Consider the following 21014-nt stretch of genomic DNA (forward strand, 5'->3'; position numbering starts at 1 on the left):
ATTATCAATCATTATTAATAAATAGAAAAACAAAGTAAGAACAAAATTAAAACGGAAAGGAATACAATTGGGAGCACTTCTTCCGAACACATTTATCTTATTCAGAATAAGACAGAATGTATTTTTTTAAATTTTAAATCAACTAAATTATTATTAAATATCATCGCCTTTACTTGCAGTCGGCAGCAAAAGGACTCGCCCTCGAAGCGGAGATTCCCACTTTAGCAAATAGATTAAAAAGGTGAAAAATATATTGAATGGTTAAATTGGAAGTTTTAATTATGTGTCCATAGTCGCTTCTAAGCTTTTCTTGTCGATCTAAAAACAAAATTCTTAAGAAACCAATCAAATCGATAGTTTGAAATTTGATTTGTAACAAAAATGCCAAACTAAAGAGCCTCACTCATTACTAGTGAACGTAGATTGACAACTATTTTGTGAGTTTAGTTCCATCGGTGTAACAGTTAGTGAATTACACTGGTCGACAGAATTCTTCGTACAAAAAATAAAAACGCTGTTTTCCAATTTTTTTTTTTATAGGTATAAATGGCCTTTTATGAAAACTGAGATTCTTGAATCTCGGGGATCCAATTCTCAGTTCGCTATATCGTTAGTGTGGCATACGCCACAGTGACCATTAAAGGCATATTTTGCTATCTCCAATTCAAGTGAATCTTTCGATTTACTTGATTAATTTTATTTTAAATTGACTTTGAAAAACTTATTTCTTTCTATGGCGAAACCTTGCTTCTATTTGTTTCTGTATTTTGACCCCTTTAAAACGCTTCGTTTTATACATACACGTGGGTCGGATAACAAAATGGAACTGCAAACATTGAAAATTCTTTGTCGATTCTTTATGCAGATGATATTCTTTGTTCAATTCTTCAAAATGATAAATAACTTACCCTTAGCATTTTTTTTAATAAATAAAAACACCAACTTTTATTAAAATAAAATATTTCTTTAAAATTTATTATTTCAAATAATAATACTCTGGAAAAAAATAAAATACTTACAATGAACTAGTTATTAACTATTTTTGATAACAATTATTTAATAATTATAAAATATAAATTTATAAACTTTTAACTTAAGTTGCACCGGAAATAATTATAAAATATAAACAAAAAAAAAAAAAAGAATATTGCATTGCACATTATTTGAAATATTAAAATTGGAAATGCTTTTTTTTAACAAACAAAACCTTTAAGGTTTTATTTGAAAGTAAATACATATTGGAAAAAAAGTAATAAAGTATACAATTAAAGTAAACTTTTTAAAACAAAATAAATAGGTAGGAATAATCAAGTATAAATCAAATCACTCACATTGAAGAAGTACGTTAAGTTTTGTTTTGTTTAATTCTATCTAATAACTTGTCTCATATTTTCGATTTCAAAGTTTGTTTTAAGCACTACGCAATTCTACATTGAGTTATATAATTTTGAATGTTTACTTTACTTAAAAACAGTGATTTCACGTAAGTGAACTTTGCAATTTAAATTTAAATCGTCACCACCTTGTTGGCATAATTGTTAAATTTTATTCGAGCGACTTTTTAGGTGAATATAAAAAATCTATACAAAAAAAGTTTAAGTAAGAAGTAAGTATAAGAACAATAATTCGTGTTATCTCAAAAATTGTTATGATTTTTACTACTCTTAGCTTTGTGGAAGAAACAAAATTAGAGGTGGGCGATTTAATTTTGACCTGAATATAAATTTTTAAGTTGCTGCCTAGAAAATATTTAAGAGATTTTTGTTTTTGTTTTGATAAAAGTACATTTTTTAGTTCTTAATAGTATTTTGATAAAACTCTGCAAGTATTTTCCATGCTTTTGGTTCCATAAAACCATCGGGTGGAAGTTCTCCCGTTCTGGCTAGCGTGCGCATTTTTGTTCCTGATATGAATTCAAATTCATCTTTTCTACTTGGATCGAAGAAGGCCATTTTCGATGAAGACTTATCGTAGGCTGCTACTCGGAAAGGTAAAATCTGAAAAGAGAAAATAGGAGTAAGTAAAATTAATTGATTAATTGCTTCTGTTTTTTTTTTTTTTTTAATAATGCATCTTTAGTTTAGTTATCTGCTTCCATTTGTGGAACGTCGATTACAGCATTAGATTTTTTCACTCAGAATATATTCTAATTATAAAGTTGATTTTCCAGTCGAAGTTGTGTAAGGATCTATTCTGCCGTCCTAACCAAAAAGGGCATAAGTTCCAAAATTCCTGTACTTCTAAAAAGCAAAATGCGTTTATGAGATACGCATTTCGAAAGCTAAAGCAATAGGTATACTATTTGTGGAATCTAAGAAATACAAGTTTCCTACTACAAATTGCTTAAAATTTTGAAATTCTCTATTCTCAACACTGTCCCTTGTACAATGCATTTATCTCAAAACTTAAGAAATGGATATACGCCTCTTTTTGCTAAGGACGGCAGTATTGGGCCCTGTCGTGATGCTCTAGAGAAATTTTGTTTACCAGAAAATGTTTTTTTCTCTCGCCGTTTTTGTATACGATCGTGAATTTCCTTCGGAATTATTTTCCAGGGAACAAAAAAATCATATTCTTCCCTATCGTGAGTTTTACTTGAACAAGATTCCACCCGGAAAATTGAATTTCACTTTTCCGTTCGAAAAGTTGTTCACGTTCGGATATCTTCCTGTATTATCAACTTTTTTTAAAAGTAATTTTCAAGCTATTAGACGCTGTAAATTCCCTTCAGGTGAAACTTGTATTATATTTAATTTAATTATAATGGATATGAAAACCTTGAACCTTCATGCAAAATTTGGTTCCTCTACTATAACTCTTAAGGGTTTTTCGGTAGAAAGTTTGTAACTGTTATAATAATATGAGTTGGAAAATGAAAAACAGGCAGTGCTGCCATTTCGAATTTTGAAAAAAACATGATAAAAAACATGATTTCAGTTCAAAAAACATGATTTAAAAAAAATGAAAAAACGGATAGGAAATGAACAACCACATCGTGACTAGGGAGGAATAAAACAAATTATTTCGAGTTTATTTTATAAAATAGTATTAATAAAGTATCAAAGGTATAACTACATAGGCTCCGTTTGCAAAAATTCTAAAAGTGAACAATTTTAAACTCATTTTATGATGCAGAAAGCTTAGATCTTGGCTTCAAACATTTTGTTTATAGCTTATTTTTCCGAAAAAATGGACTTTGTAGGAAAAAATAGTTTTTTGTTTTTGTAATTTTCCCACTTTTTTCAAAAAGTTGTAGTTGTAGTTATAACTTAAATTACTAAATGGCAGGAATACAACTTGAAAACATAAATAAGATTATAATTTGTACGCATTTAAAATTAATTTCATATAAATACTTCATGTATTCAGTAACTTATTAAAAATTGGTTAACAAATAGATTGTAAAGATTTTTCTCTTGGATTAAAAAAAAAAAAAACATGATTTTGGGCACGAAAACATTAAAACATGATTTTAGTTCAAAAAACATGAAAATCATGCTAAATCATGATTTCTGGCAGCCCTGAAAACAGGTGTAACTTTTTTCAGAGACATCAGATTGCCTTCATTTTAGATTTTTGGAAATAAGCAATTAAAAATACCTTGAAATCATGGATCATATGTTTATATAATACCATTGTCTTTTATTGCTTATTTTGAAAATCTCCATTTCGAGCTTTGACCTTCAAAATTGCGACTTGCGGACATGAGATTTTTCTAGACTTTTTAGGTATGTTATAGAATGCCAAAACGAAGGTATTGAGCAAAAAAATTTCTATTAGCATTCATTCCGAGGTTTACCCCTTTTTTCTCCTTATTTGACTGACTGTATTATTAAGTTCCCGGATGCTTCGTGTTTCGATCCTAGCTCTCCTCTTCATTCTTTTCTTGATAGGTTCGCATTTTGCTTCGTTCACCGGTTGAGATAGAACTGTAAGTCACATCTCCTCTACATAATGGCTAGCAATGGCGTCCAAATTATGAATGATTCCCACATTCCGAATACTACTACTATTTGTGACAGTTTTCTACCGCTGAATCTTAAAATAAAACTGAATTATATACTTACTTCTAAACTATCAAGCCCTTGTGCCATTTTCAACACCCTCGCTCCATGGGTGCCATCATAGAGATTACCATCTGCATACATATTTTTATCTGGATGCGGCATGCCAGCTGGATCTCTTCCAACAATATAAAAGTTTGCGCCAGCATTCATTCCTTAAAAAATTGATAATTGTCATATTTTGTGTACTTGTTTATATATACTTTACTCATACTTACGAGCTTTAGCATGCCATTGTACTTCAGTTGGTCCAGCATACATCATTGGTGAGGGGAATATCGCCAATATTGTATCCTCTCGTTTCAATGCTCCCGAATCAAGCACAGCTTGATGTTGAGCCATTCGAACATCTAAAGGAACATCATCGTCTTTTGTCCAACCGCCCAGCGGATGTAATAGTAAAACGGGTCTTTTGAAACCTCTTTCGAGAAGTTGTCTTTTGGTATCTTGCATAAGTAGTGCATGTCCATTGTGAATAGGATTGCGAAGCTGTATGAAAATTATTTATTATTTTCTTCAAAAATGCGATTTAATATAATTCTTTTACCTGAAAGGCAAAAATGGCATCAGCATTGAGGTCTCTGAACCTAATGCGTAATTCATTTGGCGTCAGACGATACTGATCCAAACCGTCATTCCATTGGATGCGCTCGTAAACTTCCAAATCACCACCTACCAAATACTCGCCAGACTCATAAACCATCTGAAACAATAGCAATCAAGAATCAAGTCTCAAAAAGAATAATATTACTTACTTTACTATACGGATGGAGGGGATTACTTGTGCCAAATTGTCTTGATAGGCGTTCTTCTTTCCGCTGAAGATAGAATTCTGGCTTTCTCAAAATTGCTACTGGTTTTTCGTTGTAAGTTAATGTAATTGCACTAACACCTTAAATATACAAAATAGTTTAGAGAACTGAGATGAACCATAGAATAGCAAGTTATTACCTTCATATTTCTCCCTTGCTTCAGCATTTACAGACAAAACAATAGGCACTGATTGGTTATCTCGAAATGCACCATCCTCACTGAGAATAGTATTGAAATGCAATGCCTGAAGGTATTCACTTTCTCGCATGAAACCTTTTAATGGGAATGCCCATCCTTCGGATAGTACTTGTACCCACTGCAGTTCAACAGTGGTAATAGGAATCTTTGGTAATGATTTGGTTTCATGTAAAAATGCTTGTTTTAAACTGCTATCTACAAATAATTCTGGAAGCTGTAAAGAGAATGTTATCAATTGAACTAGCAAAATTTGATTTTAAAATATTAACCTGTTGAATGTCTCTTAAAGCTTTGGGTATGATTCCTTCATCTTCAAGAAGTTGAACAACTTTTTTTGTTGATTCTTGAATTGTGAAGCCGTCAGTGTTTACAACCAAATCTGGTTCATTTGGTCTTTCGTATTCTTGAGTTACACCGGTGAATCCTTTGATGGTTCCTTCTCGGGCTTTTTTGTATAGACCTTTAACATCTCTAGACTCACAAACTGACAGTGGTGTATCAACAAATATTTCATAGAATCTGAAAGCATATTTTTGGAAATTAATTTCATTTTATTGAGACTTTTTTCGGTGTACTTACTTTAAATCAGCATCTTTGTGAATTTTCCTTGCCATTGCACGATCGTCACTAAATGGCGACACGAAACTACATATCGCTACAACTCCACTATCGGCAAATAGTTTTGCGACTTCACCAACCCGACGAATATTCTCTTCTCGATCGGATGGAGTGAATCCGAGATTCTTATTGAGACCAGTTCGAATGTTGTCGCCATCTAGACCATATGCAGGAATTCCACGTGATACGAGGTAGGCTTCGAGTTCAAAAGCAATCGATGTTTTGCCAGCTCCACTGAGGCCAGTTAGCCAAACAGTACAACCACGGAAACCTCGACAAAAACCCAAATGTTTACCTCGCACTTCGCGGGTAACATGATGTTTTTGTTCAGTGACATTTGTAGCCACTTGCAAGCACTTTAAGAAAATACGATTAGAAAGTTAAAGAATGTTACAAAAATAAAATTTTTAATTATGGGACAAATTGGGTGTAATGTTTCAAATTTCGTGATTTTGAGCTTATTCTTACATTCGAAATCAAAATTGTTTTGAGACAAATTTGTCTCATATGAGAGATTTTCTTATTCAAATGAGGTAAAGCTCGTATAATTTTGGGACTAAAAATAAGTTGTTTCAGGAATCATAATGGCTAGATATTAAAATATATTTGCTCCCGTTGAGTCAACGGGAAGTTATAAAATTCTTTATAGGTTTACCATACTCAAGTTGAGACCTTGTGAGTAAAATAGAGGAATGGATTGAATTTCCTAATTGTAGTACATTATTAAGAAAAACACGCCGACAAAATAATTTGGTTAGAGAAGTATACAATTCCATTCTGGATTGGTGTAATTGATTGCACTCACGTGCGCATGCGCATTAAGAAGTGTACCGGCATAATGATTAATTTATAAATAGAAAAGGTAGCTAAACAGCTTAAGATCAAGTACGCGCCACCCAGTCGGGCATTTTTTTTTTATCAGAAACATTGACTTCACTTGAAAAAACAATTTAGAAAATGAATGGTTTTTTTAAAAACTTAAATAGTGAGATGAGACAATCCTTGTGCAATTGTGCATACCAATTTGAGATTTGTCTTATTGCAAATGCTCTATCTCACTATTTGGACTTCATTCTCAGAACTCATTCTCATGAGGCTCGAGATAAAGCTTTCTTCTTTCGTGACAACGGAGGGTTAATATCGTGAAATATTTTTTTTCGAATAATATATGTAATTTATTCAATTTAATCTTTGGTAATAAGCCGAGTAAGTGGGGAATATTCTTCTTAAAAAGGTTGATTTAGTACATGCTGTTTAGATATTGACTATTATAAGACTAACATTTTTCAAAACAGAGAATGTAGTTGATGTTCACTTTTTAGAGTAAAGGTGCAGTCAAGTGCATTTCGTTAAATGATTCGGTACTGGCCCATGAAACGAAAAAACTGGAAAAGCTTCAATGGCCTAAAAACATTATGGGTTTTTTCATTGACAAAAGAAACAATTTAAAGAAAAATGCATTAATTCCGGCACTGAAAAGGATGAAACTTATTTATTAATTATTTTTAAAGAACTATCAAAAGAACTAGCATATTGAATAAAATACACTAGCGGTCATGGACATCATGTTAAAAGATGTTGTCTTTTTTTTTGTTAATCAAATGAAGATATTGTTAAAGTTACTCCGCAGAAATTTCCATTTTTTGTTTAACTAAGTAGTTTCTTTCTATTTTGAGTTAAAAGAAATATTGTTACAAAAATTTGAGAAAACCCCATTACTTTTTGGTGTAACTTCGTATTTTCTTAGAACTTATTACGTTGCGTGGTTATCTTAGCTGCAAGTGGAGTTATGTAATTTTTATCAATTGAAATTCCACGTCATATTTTAATTTTACAGAAAACGTATGTATATAATAATAAAATTTAGATAGCACAGAAGTATTTAGATAATAATTAGTAAGAAATAGTTACCCTTGAAAAACCAGCCCAAGAAGCCATTTTATATTTAATTTTCACTTAAACTACGAAACGAAATTTAAATAAACTAGCTATCTTTTTAACATTTATAAGCTGAATAACCGTTAGCAAATGACTGATTAAATTTAATAGAAGCTCTCATCTTCCAGATATAATAATTATCTTTAAATTCTCACTACAAAAAATAAGATTTTTTTTTAATTTTAGACCATTTTTCTAAATCACAAGCATTCATAATCCCCTTATTTGAGGGAAGATAAAATATAAGCTGAGACAACAAGTTTTTTGCGGTAGGTATACTTTTCTATTACATTTTTATATTGTTAATCGTGACAGGAAAATATAAATATTTTTTTGTGCGAACATTAACTTGATAAAAATTAAGAGTGTCATAATTTATTTTTGTATATATAAATATTTTTATGAGGGGAGAGTATTATACATATTCCTGAAACTCATTAAAAAAAAAATCAAATTTTAACCGTGTTTTATTGAGACCTGAGTACTGAGGATAGTAACTAAGATTTAACACGGTTTTGTTTGTTGTGGTAAATGTTTGACCCTTCAACGACAAACGATTACTTAAATAAATAAAAGCAATCGTTTGTTGCTGTCTTTATTCCTAAATGTTTACAGAGCTGAGTACTAAGTTAAAAATTGCCAATAAAACACGGTTTATATAAAAAAAATTTCTAGCGTAGAATACAATTTTATAGGGCTAAAATGAACTTCTCGATAAAATAGCATCAACGTCAGATTTATAGTTTGAAATTACATAATTAAAAGTAGATCTTTGAAGATTACAAAAGGGACTTGAAACTTGAAAGTTGGTTTTTTCAGAGATCTAAAGGTTAAAAAAAACTATGTGTTTAAATATCAACTATATGTTCCTTTGGTCCATAATTAACTCATTAATTTTGTTGAGTGGGGTCACTTTTATTAAGTTTCGTTAAGCATTGAAAACTTAGATTGCGAAATGTTATTCTTCTGTCTTATTATGTTGGTTAAATGAGTTAACCTCGGATTAACTTAAATCAACCATTGAAAAATTGGGATTAAGAAAGTTTATTCTACTGTCTTGTTATAGCGTTTTAAAAATGATGGGTTTAGCGACGCAGTCTCGAGATAAAAAATTTGCAGTTTCATATGGGTCATAATATAACACAAGAAACATTTATAGAACATTTTGAAACTGCTTATAGAGGTGAAGGCAAAAGTGAGTTTTTCTTCCATTGAAACGATTATAAGCTAAAAGTCACAATATATGGAACGTTTTATTTGAAGGAGATGAGTGAGCACTAAGCTTTAAAAAACGAGCTTCAGTTTTATTATATAATTTATTTCTTTTAAAATTTATTTACAGAAATGTGTTTATGATAACATCCAAATAATTTATGTTTATGTTTATTACGTTCTTTTTTTTTCTAAACAGTTGGCAGAGATATTAATGCACGTCATTATGGAACTTTTTTGGGATTTTATACCGAGGTCTTCAAAGTCTATTGGTTTAGCACCGTGTTATCAATGTTATTATTATCAACTTATTAAAAGATGCTATGTTTACACTCTTAGATTAGTGTTTATTATTTCAGTAGCATTATTAAAAAAAAAAAACAGCGACACATTCATCTGTCTCAAAGCCAACATGTGAGGAAGCAGAAAAGAACTTTCCCAAAAGATAAAGCAATACAGGTTAATAAAGGGATATAAAATTGATGTAGAAATCGAGGTAAAAAAGCACTTAGATAAACAAATCTTAAGGTGCATTTTTTACATTCAAATGGACTGGAACTTTACGATTTTTTAAAGCTTTCCAATTTTATTGATTTCTTTTGTGAATAAAAATTTACAATAAGCTTGGAAGATGTAAGATGTGGATTGATACCCTAAGCTAGAATACCCGCACACTGTGAGGCTCAATTTTCATACTGACGATTTAAGAATAATAATTAAATTTTATGTAAACAACTGTTCTCTATCGCATTTGGAAAAATATATGAAAATTTCTTCCATTACGTTAAAATACCAATTCACTTATTTTGATACTAATACTATCATAGAATTTATTAAACAAAGTTTTAGGTCTCTAAAGATCTTATTTAGTAAAATTGATAAGAGCTTCTTGGAATGTACTCGTAACTTTAACTTTAATTTTATGGTGTTTCGCCACTCAAAAATCTTGTCAACTATTATAAATTAAAATCTTAAAACTTGTTACGCGTGGATAGTAAGTGTATACACACGTCATGTAGTTGTTTTTTTTTTAATGATTAATTGCTTGGTACACATTTAAATATAAACACCAAAAAAACAAAAACAACTCACTCTTCGTTTAGCCGGATTGAAGAGAAATGCTGGATTTGGCATATTTTTTTTGTTTTGTTTATTTTTAACTTTTTGATGAAATATGTTTTTATTATTATTTTTTTTTTTTTTTTCAAAAATTATAAAATTACTGCGCCAAAGCTGAGAACCAACTGAGCATATTATGCACGAAGTAGTAATATTTGTTGCCTCAAGTCGTTCTTAAAATCAGTAAAAAAAAAAAAAATATGCTTGACCTTTTTTTCTTGAAGTTCAACGATTTATCGATGATGGGAAAAAAGTTTTGAGGTATTTGCATAAAGAAGAAATGCCTGAAGCATAGCACACTTTTTATGATTATTTATGTTATTTAAGTTTGATTTTTTTTTTAAGAAAGGTATTTCTAAGAGTTCCAATTCAGACACATTGCTGAGTTTGCAAACCACACAGATTTAAGATACATGGGAGGAGTGTCAATTTCAAAGTGATTAAAGCTTATATTTGTCAATTAAGATTAATGACTTGTTAAAGCTTTGAATACTTTGACTAATGAAATGAATAAAATAGTTGTTTATTTATGTTTAATAGATTTGATGAATCTTATTCGAGACACGGTTTTAAACCACATTTTGAACCATTTTGACGCCAATTTTGTGTAAAACTATGTAAAATTTTAAAAAATCTTATGTGTAAATGACGAAGTGGACGTACAAAATTTTTGATTGCATACCTAAAACAATTCCCTTTTGCGCTGATATTCTATCTACCACACACAAAAACAAATTCAATTATACCCAAGACACTCTATGCATAATTTTATTATTAATATTGAATGAAACGCTTTATTTAAATTCAGACTCATGTCACACGAATGACCTACATCTTTACAATTCTTAATGGAATGCCGATTCCCAATTTATTATCTCAAAAATTATGTGACACATTTTATAATAACCTTGAAAAACGAAAATATCTATTTATTCCACAACAATGCGAGGAAAACATTAAATGAATAAGTCTATAAATTTAATTACATAAGCATAGAACACAAAATATGTACATTAGGGCGTTCGTTATTTTTGAATCAAGTTCCGAAGTGGAAAAACTGTTTCTAAATAATAAAAAAAAATCCCCTAATTCTTTCAGATTTTTATTTTGACGCTAGATGGCACCCTAAGAGGGTTAAAGTTTTTTCTCATTTGAAATAGGTGTATGTTGACTTATTAGGCCATTTTTTTTATATATATAGCCAGGACATGCTTGTCTTTTTTGGGTTTTATTTTATTTTTCATGGTACTCGTATGCTTGTTTTAATAAAACATGCTTTGTTTAATAAACCCTAAAAAGATATACATGTCCTGACTAAACCCCTAGTCCTAGAAAAATGGTTTATACCTTTTTGAAAAGGGTGTTCAATATAGAATAGAACCTCACCATTTTTTACATTTAGGCTATAAATAAAATGGCCTTATAAGTCAACATATACCTTGTATTTCAAATGAGAAAAAACTTTAACCCTCTTAGGGCGCCATCTAGCGTCAAAATAAAAATCTAAAAAAATTAGGGGATTTTGTTTTTATTATTTAGAAACAGTTTTTCCACATAGGAACTTAATTCCCGAAAAAAACCTAAATAATGAACGCCCTAATGTATGTACATAATGTTGATAAGAAAATTTTTAAACAAAATTTAAAATAATTCATGATACATAATGTTCTTAAAATTTTGATATACAATCGTTGAATTAAAAAAGAACGCGAGTAAGAAAAATGTACATACAATTGAAAACAATTTGGCTCGTGTGGATTTAATTTGTAGGTACCTTCAAAAATCCCTAAATAGGACAAACTTACTCTATTTTTCTGCATTACTTATAAAATGAAATTCGTTTTTTTATTGATGATTTCAATAATTTTGTACGGTAGCCGTAAATTTTTAATAATTATTATTAATTCTTCGTATACAAAAATTGTAGCATTAAAAATTAATATTGTACCAAAATTTTAAAAAATTACATTTTCCTAAAAAAAAAAAAACAAATTTAAAAAATTAATTTTTGAAAACGGGTTTTTAGGAAGGAATTCGTGGTATTAACTCAAGTTCAGAACAGTCTAGACAAAATTGTCATAGAAAAGTGCAAACCCAGAAATAATTCGCATAGAGCTGAAAATTGGTACAGAGCATTGAAACATCGATTTAAGTAAAATGTCAACAGTCCCCCAAAAATCCCATGTGTGCAATTCTTTATGAAAAGCACATAATGTGCATGTTTTTTAAATTCAACTTTTAGATATTTTCGACATTTGACACATTTTAAAATCGCGTAATCTTCTAAACGATTGCTTGTCGAAAAAAAAGTGTCATAATATTTTTACTTGCGATATAGGTACTATACAATATCAAGTTATGCATTCGTACAAAAAAAAAAAGTTGAGATAACATTTTTCCATGACATTACGATGGTAGACAATGCCAAAAAAGTGGGTCCCGGAAGTCCGTCTGTCTGTCTGTCTGTCAGTCTGTCTGTCAGTCTGTCTGTCTGTCTGTATAAGGAGCTACAGCCTAAACGGATGGACCGATTAATGCCAAACTTGGTATGTAGCGTTATTTGGCGACTCTCCAGAGGGGTTTTTGGAATTAATTTTTTTGGACCGAAAATAACGGTACTTGTCATATACCGATTTCAGTAAAATTGAAATATCTCAAAAACGGCTCTAACGATTTTGTTTAAAAAATTCAAATGTTAGTTTTGAGCTAAGGTCTATCTTCTAATGAAAAAAATTTTTTTTGAAAATCATTATTAACGGTACCTGCCATAGAACCGTTTTTTTCAAATCCGATTATCTCTGAAACTGCTTATTCGATTTCAACCAAACTTTTTGTGAAGAAGCATTTATATAATTTAAATATAAGCCAAAAAAAAGATTGCGAAAAAAATAATTTTTGGATTTTAAAAAAAATTTTGAAAATTTTTTTTTTGAAAAATCAAATTTTCGAAAACGGGACATTGAATTTTTTTGAAATTTTGTTTTTAGATGTTGATTAGTGATTTCTAAAGAATGGCATACCAATTTTATTTTAAAACTTTTTTTCCAAAAAATTATTTATAAAAAATTAGTTTTTTAAAAAACGGCTCTAACGATTTTTAAAATTTTTTTTCTAAAAATGCATCTTAATATATCAATCAAAACTGCATACTTGTTTTGCAGGGCAACTTAATTTCAGATTTTATTTTATTTTTTTTTTTTAAACGAATTTTATTTTTTTTTTTTCCAAATTTCTATATAAAAAGTCTTAAAAATTTAAGCAACTTTAACTCTAAGAGCAAGTTCGTGCGACCCAGTCGTGCATTTTATTTTTAAGGAAATTATAAAACCTACAAGTCCTTTTTTTTTGTTAGTTTCCCCCTTTCAAAGTTATTAATGAAAAACCAACATTTTCGACAGTGAGATTATGTTAAAAAAAATGCAAGAAAAATGTTAGAAATGACTAACATATGTATAAAAAAAATTAAACAATCTTTAAAACATCACACAAAAACTGTTTACAGTATTGATGAAATAACCTTGTTGTTTGACAATACGTTTTAATAGCACTTTGGCAATCACGCAACAAGAATTATAAAACCAAATAATTACCTCGTATGTGACGACGAGTTTAAAGTTTAATATCAAAAAGTATATAATTTACCTTTAACATATTAACGTTACTTTTAATAGCTTAATTATTACACTATATGAGAAGCAGCTTAGCTGTTTTTTATGTCATTTTCAGTAAATAATGAAAGTTATTATGTTATGGTTTTTTTTTTATTTGTTCACGCCATTTATTATTATTATTAGTGAGTCATTCAGTCATATTGTAAGTTTCACGTGAACAAGAATCCACACGAAAAAATCGAATTTCGCTTTTCCCCGGGCAAAAGCTGTTCATCTCCGGAGAAAACTCCACGCATTTTGATAAGAAAACGAGGTTTATTCCCTTCGGGTGAAACTCGCAATAGGTTTTAAAACTACAGGCGAACAAAAATATTCCGGATGGAGCCGTTTTTTTTTAAATATATTTTTAGACAATATTAGCTGTGTTTTATTTTCCTTGTGATCCAGATCATTGTTTTTATTAGCTTTATAACAAAAGCAGGATTTTGTTTTGTTATTGTTTCGCAAATAAATAAGTGAACTGATCCGGATCACGAGGAAAATAAAACACTGCTATTAATAACAAAAAATATTATGCTATTTTGAAGTAGTTACATATTTATAAATTAACATATAAAAAAATTCCCCAATTGGTTTTCGAAAAATTGATTGAAAAGTAAATTCAAATTCTAAAAACTTCTTTCAAAATTTTGTTTTTGATTTACATATATAAAGGTTTGTTTTTCATGTAAAATTTCAGCAACAAGGATATCGTTGTTTTTATTTTACATGAAAAATAATTTCTTAAGGACTATTAAATGTGCAAAAAAACAACTATTTTTGTTTTTCTATAAAAAAAAAATATACATAATATTGAAATAATTTCAGCCTTTTACGAAAAAGTTCAACAAACAAAAAAATAGTGTGATATTCTTGCTGTTAGTACAATTATTTTAATCTTTTTCAAAATTGGTATATGGCCGGCACTGATATATTGCATTCAAAAAATTAGTTAAAAAAAAAACTCTGCAGACACTACACAAACGCCACATACCATGTTTAAAGTTGATTGCTTTATTTCTTTAGGATGTAGCCTAGTATAAAGACAGAAAGACGGACAGACAAGACTACAAAATCCCCTTTTTTTCGGGTTTTCTTTTCAAGACTGATGTTGTGTATTTTAATTGACTGTGAAAATGTCGTTAATTCGCTACCCTGATTGAATAATTGTTCTCCTTTAACTACATATTAAGTTTTTTGCGACAAAGTGAAAGTTTTTTAAGATGCATTTTGGCTACACACTTGTTTTCTTATCTCCTTGTTTATTTACAATTAATTAAATTGTGGCAATTTATAGAGATAACTTTTTTTACTATAAATAGCTTTGTAGTTTATAATTGCACTCGCTCTTTCCTAGAATTAGATAGTCTTAGGTTTATGATCTATTTGTCAAGATTTGTTTTCTTTAAACGAAAATATAAACCACGAATTTAATCAACGTTTGCTTGCTTACCATCTCCGTATTGTTGTCATTGATTCCATAATTTAGAGATCTCTGGAAACCATTGCTATCACCGATGCTATTATTATTGATAGCAATTATTCTTCTTCTAACAAACATTTTACTCAATAATTGACAAAATACTGGTATTACTGTTGTACCAACTTATTGTTATGGAAATTTAAATATTTATCGATAAAATGTTAAGCAAACACTTTGCGAACTTTCTTTTTTTCTACACAAGAAAAAAAATTATTATCGCTCTTAACTTGATTTAGCACAACAACAACAACAACAAAAAATAAATAATCAAAATGAAAAACAAACAAGAAATGGAAAGAGATTTAATTTTTTCATCAAAAAGAAAGCACTTTCTGGCGAGAGGTCTTAAATGCAACTGCTAACCTACAGCCGGATGATGAGCTGCGGAGGCTTAATTTCTCATTTCGAAGCTACAAGTTCTCTGGGACAGTGGTCGCCAGCCATCAGAGAGTTCAATCATAGTAATAAGGTGAAATTGAAATTATGGAATCTTGGCGTTGTCGTCTGCTCTTCTTCCAGTCTCTGTTTTAAATGCAGTCTGTACACTGATATAATAAATAAAATACAATTCAACAGATCGCATAAAGACTATACTATAAAAAGTTATTATGTTGTTTATTGCTGTGGTAAAACATAATTAAAATGTGTCACACGTCGAATGGTGTAGTAATACTTGGCCATTAACCTATGAAGTGTTGGCTTAGCAAAATAAAAAAAGTCATAGCAAAATCAATCGAAAGAGGTAGAACAGGTTTGTTCATCATTCACAAGAAACTCATCAGATACATCTTATTGTTAGATATTTTTATACACATAATTTTATGATGACCCATTGTTAATAAATTGACACGGTTATCATCGCTCAAGGGCTTGAACTATGAACGTTTTAACTTAAATGGTCATTCACATTTGGTAGTTATGCGATTGGATGAATTTGAATGTTTGTAACAAAAACAGTAAACGGCAAGTCGAAGTTCTTTATTTAATGAGATGAACTTATTTGACAAAAGATGATTTTCACTTTCTTATCACTAAGTGGTTGATATTTATTTTAATAAATGAAAAGCAACATGCAAAAACAAAGAGAGGAAAATTAAATGAAATAATAGCTGCTGTTATTTAATAAAATGAACGATACAGGGTAATCCTAGTTATACATTCTGTAAATAGGAAACTATCATCTCAAAACATCGATTTTAATTTTGAAAATTTTTTAGTGGCTCACATATATGTAAAAATTTGTTAATGCTGTTTTTTTTTTGTTTTACATTTTGTATATATCACTTAGCGATGATTTAAGAAAACGCTTACTTTGGTAGATTTGATAGAGTTGGGCACTTGATTTAAAAAAAAAACATTTTTGAATTGGTCCACTACAATCCTCACTTCATCGTATATACAAAATATTCCAATACATATTTTTAAATAAAAAAACTCGACATGAATCCAAAGAAAAAATTAATTAAAAAACTTTTTAAAAAATTAAATATATTTATACATAAAAACCTAAAACAAGTCATTTGAAACATTTTCATAAATTTAATATAACAGTTACAAAAAATGCCTGAGAATACAAATATTCCTTCAAATCGTTTTAGGCGTTTACGAGAAATTTAAAAATTGAATAAACATTTACCTTTGAGCCGTTATGCTCAAAAATATTATGTTTATTTATAATAATCTTTTTTATCAAAAAACAAAACCGACTTCCATGGATCAAAACTGGGTTTTATGGTTTTTCTAATAGTTCCTATAGCTATAACTGAACGAAATTGAAATGGGACCACATCGCAGCCACCAGCTTTCCAATACAAAAAGAATTATCAAAATTGGTTCACTCAGTCCAAAGTTATGAGGTAACAAATACAGGCGAATTGAATACCTCCTCCTTTTTGGAAGTCGTTAAAAATATAGATCGTTAGAGCCGTTTTAAAGAAGTGTAAGTTCATCTATAATTGTGGTACAGCAGGTACAAATTAACCAAATTTAAGCAAATTGCTTCAGTAGTTTGGACTGATACTCGAAATAGAGACATGAAATAAGAGTTTCGCGACCTAATTTTTCGCATTCGTTTTAGTTTTATATTGTAACTTTGGTTTTTGGTATAGACATGATAACTGCATTCAAAAAATGTCGTTAAAGGGCTTTTTCTATGATCCTAAAAAAACAGCATTCTATTTATTTTATTAAAAATAAAAAATAGGTTCCAATTCACTCTATTTCAAAATTACTTTGCCTTTTTGTAGCTAAGTTTAAAAATTTAAATTTAAAATTGCTAGGAGTTGGTTAGCTATAGTCCGATTTTGATGTGTTGGCAATTTTGTTTTATTTTTTTCTATAGGTAGGTATTTGAGTAATAGAATTTTAGACCATTGGATTTTGTTTGGATTGATTAATCCTCTGTTGGCACGCGGGTGCGAATGTGGCAGAACAAAATTTTTAAAGTAACGATTTTTCAAAAAAGGTTTTCGCTTAACAGTCTCATTATAATGGTCATGGTGACAATATATTTTTTAAGAATTGTGAATACAATTTACAATAGTATAGTGTTTATTTATGAAAAAATTGTCTGTTTCACCTAAAAGACAGGAAAGTTTGAGAGTTGTAATTCACCACAAATCTACCGAAACCTTTAAATAATGAATGCATTCTCTATCAAGCAGAAGGCCTAGTGAGTGATATACAAATCTCAACCATTCATTTGTTTGTCTTTTGTTTGTGTGTGTCGACTTGTTTGTACTATGAGTTTTTTTCGGTTCTACTTTTGGACTTTCTCATAGTACAAGGACGGAAATTGAAGCGTTAAGACTTTCTTGTATGCATATGTTTATTACAGCTACTTTCAATTAATTAATTAAAATTGAGAAATTTGATTTATGACCACGTTTTAGGTCAAAATACCGCACTGTGGGACGTTCACTCGTGCCAACCAAATCAGCAAAGTTTTGGGCAGGATTTATTTAAAATATTCCGGACTTCAAAAACTGTTAAAGATTTTCAGGAATTTCTTAATTAAAAATATTTTTCTACAATCCCTCTACTTAAATTAAAAAAAAAAAATCTCCAAATTAAATAAACTAACAAACAACCAAGTTTTATGTACAAATACCCAAACTTTCACTGGTCTTTGAGACTTTTCGTATAATGCAATGCAAATCACATCATGCTAGATGCTAGTTTGTGGGGCAATTACATGGATACTATTCAACTATCAAATTCCTATTAATTGCGCCCGATGAGTGGCAATGATGAATATTTGGGAAAACAAAACGAAAATGAAAACCTAGACTTATCAAAAACGGCAGCGGAGCGGCGGCATGTTTTGTAAATTAAACAAATAATTCAACTCAATCAGCAATAAAGTAAACAGACATTCTGCCAGGAAAATTAATTTCTCTTGTTCGGTTTTCAATTAACATAAAAATCAACGAAATTTTGTGTTGAAGCATATGTTTGAATTTTTGCACAAGAAAATTCATTTTTTTGTTTGTAATTAGGTCAGACAGGCTGAGAGTTGGTAAATTTTTCTATCAACGTGTGTAATTTGATTTTTTTTTTCTTAAATTCATTTAATTCAATAAAAAAAAGGATTTATTTAAACTTACCGTTTTTAATTTTTTAGTGCTTGTAGGTTCATTACTCATTGCTTTTTATTTTTATTTGTTTATAGTTCTTGGAAAAAAAAACCGAAGAATTCTTCTATTCGAGATGAATGAAGGATTTTTTTGTTTAGTTTTGGTTTCTCTCCTTTTGTGAGGCTGCAAGGTGGACACTTAATTTTTGTTGAATTGGTTTGAATTTAAAGAAATTTATTTTAAAGTGATTTTAATCATGAAGAATAAAATTGAATTGGAAAGTTTACAAATTTACCACAAATCAACAACTACTACACAAAACACTGCAGCACCTAGCACGTCAATTTTTTTTTCAGCAATTTTTTGTTTTTGACATTTGTGTTGTAATTTGATACGTTTACACTCTGAAGTTTATGGAAGACAAAATAGTTGTGTTCAACGAGGCTGTTCAGTTCTGTTTATTGAGATTTTGCTGTTCGGAACTGTTTTTGTTTGCTGTTAATTGATGCTGTTTGGAATATCAAAGGAGTTTCAAAGGCGGTGTTCTGGGCTGTACAGCTTTTTGCTGTTCATTGAAGTTCTTTGTTTGCTTTTCATTGGGTTGAATCACGGCACACGATTACGTTAACGTTTTGACTATTTCTGTCTCTATTTAATAAGACGAAAAAGATAGGAACACATAGCGAGTATACGTTAGCGAACGTGTGCCGTAATTCAACCTCATATTCGTGAGAACTGTCAAGTGCCCAACCAACAAATTTGCTTCTATAAAGCTTTATAGAAGCAACTGTGGCTCCAGTAAAGCTTTACAAAAGAAATACTGTTTCTTGTGTGTGTTGTTGTTGTTTTCTGTTCTGAAGTTTCTCTCGAAACTGCTCTGTCCTGTCCTGTTCTGACTATTTCCTCATTGAACAGAACTATAAAGTTGTGGTCAATTATCTGTTATGGTCTGTTCGGGACAGAAAATGTGGTTTTCGCAAATTAGGTCAGTTCAAATTAATTTTTGTTTTTAATACGATTTGACATTCGAAATGAGATATTTTGCGAAATTATCTCAATTGGGCTCTAGTGAAAACAGGCTTTTACTTCTATGCTGTTCAATAGGAGTGGCAAAAGGCCACATTTTAAATTCTTTTACGAGTATTATAGGTAAGAAATTAATCATGATCTGAATCTTCTGATGATCACTATAGAAGCGAATTTTTTTAGTTAGGAAATTTTTGATTTTATCAATTAAGATCCTACAGAATGAATGAAGAATACAATTTTGGTTTTTGACATTGAATAATCTAGCTGGGGCCTTGTATATATAAACTATAGTACTATCATGAACGTGAATTTATTAGGTCCGCTTCCTTTAACTAGGGTGCGCTGTGATAGTTTTATTCCAGCTTTGAAAGGTAGAATGAAGGAATAAAATACGTGTGTAAGAGGGAGAAAAATCTTTTATCAATTTAATAGGATAAAGAGAAAAAACCGAAATCATATGTTTGAATTTCGACAGTCTGGAAATATGGAAGGAGAAATGTAAACAAAAATATTTTTGTTTACAACGCTTTGTTTATTTCTGGTTTCCTAGGTGATAGTGATTTGAGCATTTTTGAACCAAATAATTTATTTTTGCAAATTTGAATAGATTTTTGTTTTGGGACTTTTATTTAATATATTCTAAGGCAATATGTTGCAACATTTAATTTATCTTCTATTGCTTATTATTTATTAAAGTTTTTACTTTATAATTTAAATTGATAATACATATTAAAACAAGTTTTAAACTGCATCATTTTGAGTTATAAAGTAAATAAACCTAAAAACTTAATAATAAAGGGGAGGCAGATAAAATTCAAAGGAAGGTTGTTAGTTTTTGATAACACAAAATGTTAAATGTTTTCTAAAATTGTATTTTTTGTCAAGTTTTAAACTTTTTGCTATAAGAAAACTGTTAAAGACTATATATGTACCACAATACCAACTTATTAATAAAAAGCTCAAATATTGAACAAAAATCTTAAAATAAAAAAAAAGTTCAAAACAACATAATAGCCTGTTTTCACTAGAGCAAATGAGATGATTTCGATCAAATTTGCCAAATGAGGTTCGAAATGAGATAATTTCCCATACAAATTCCAAATTTGAAATGAGATAATTATCATCTCATTTCAACGAAATTAGCTAGGAAATTAAGTCAAATCGCCTGAACGCACATAAAACTTCATTGTGAATAGGTCACAATTATGACATTTTACGAAACGTCAACCTATAAAAAAAAAATCATAGCGGTAAAATTAAATTTCAACTGTGTATTTCGCGTCGGTAAATAATAAAATTAAAAAAAAAATATTAT

The 21014-nt window shown here is 29.6% G+C and overlaps 1 protein-coding gene and 1 long non-coding RNA gene across 6 annotated transcripts; one reads left to right on the forward strand and one right to left on the reverse strand.

Moving 5' to 3' along the window:
* Positions 1-1022: 1022 nt before the first annotated feature.
* On the reverse strand, positions 1023-19008 carry LOC129910917 (bifunctional 3'-phosphoadenosine 5'-phosphosulfate synthase). 5 transcript variants are annotated; one of them, XM_055988517.1, is made up of 9 exons: positions 15066-15616; positions 5655-6049; positions 5345-5594; positions 5016-5289; positions 4820-4956; positions 4612-4767; positions 4283-4553; positions 4068-4219; positions 1023-1997 (listed from the first exon to the last, which is right to left on the reverse strand). In XM_055988517.1, exons 1-9 carry the CDS (start codon positions 15171-15173, stop codon positions 1791-1793), a joined length of 1950 nt encoding a protein of 649 aa, XP_055844492.1. In that variant the 5' UTR covers positions 15174-15616; the 3' UTR covers positions 1023-1790. The 5 variants fall into 5 exon arrangements, with proteins under 5 accessions (XP_055844492.1, XP_055844493.1, XP_055844495.1 ...); XM_055988518.1 differs by lacking the exon at positions 15066-15616 and adding an exon at positions 9936-9992; XM_055988520.1 differs by lacking the exon at positions 15066-15616 and adding an exon at positions 7605-7721.
* Positions 7808-9336, forward strand: LOC129910923 (uncharacterized). Its single transcript, XR_008771561.1, has 2 exons — positions 7808-7900; positions 9043-9336. It is a non-coding gene; the product is annotated as an uncharacterized LOC129910923 (long non-coding RNA).
* Positions 19009-21014: the final 2006 nt, after the last annotated feature.

Source organism: Episyrphus balteatus, chromosome 2 (genome assembly GCF_945859705.1).
Source record: "Episyrphus balteatus chromosome 2, idEpiBalt1.1, whole genome shotgun sequence".
Lineage (NCBI taxonomy): Eukaryota > Metazoa > Arthropoda > Insecta > Diptera > Syrphidae > Episyrphus > Episyrphus balteatus.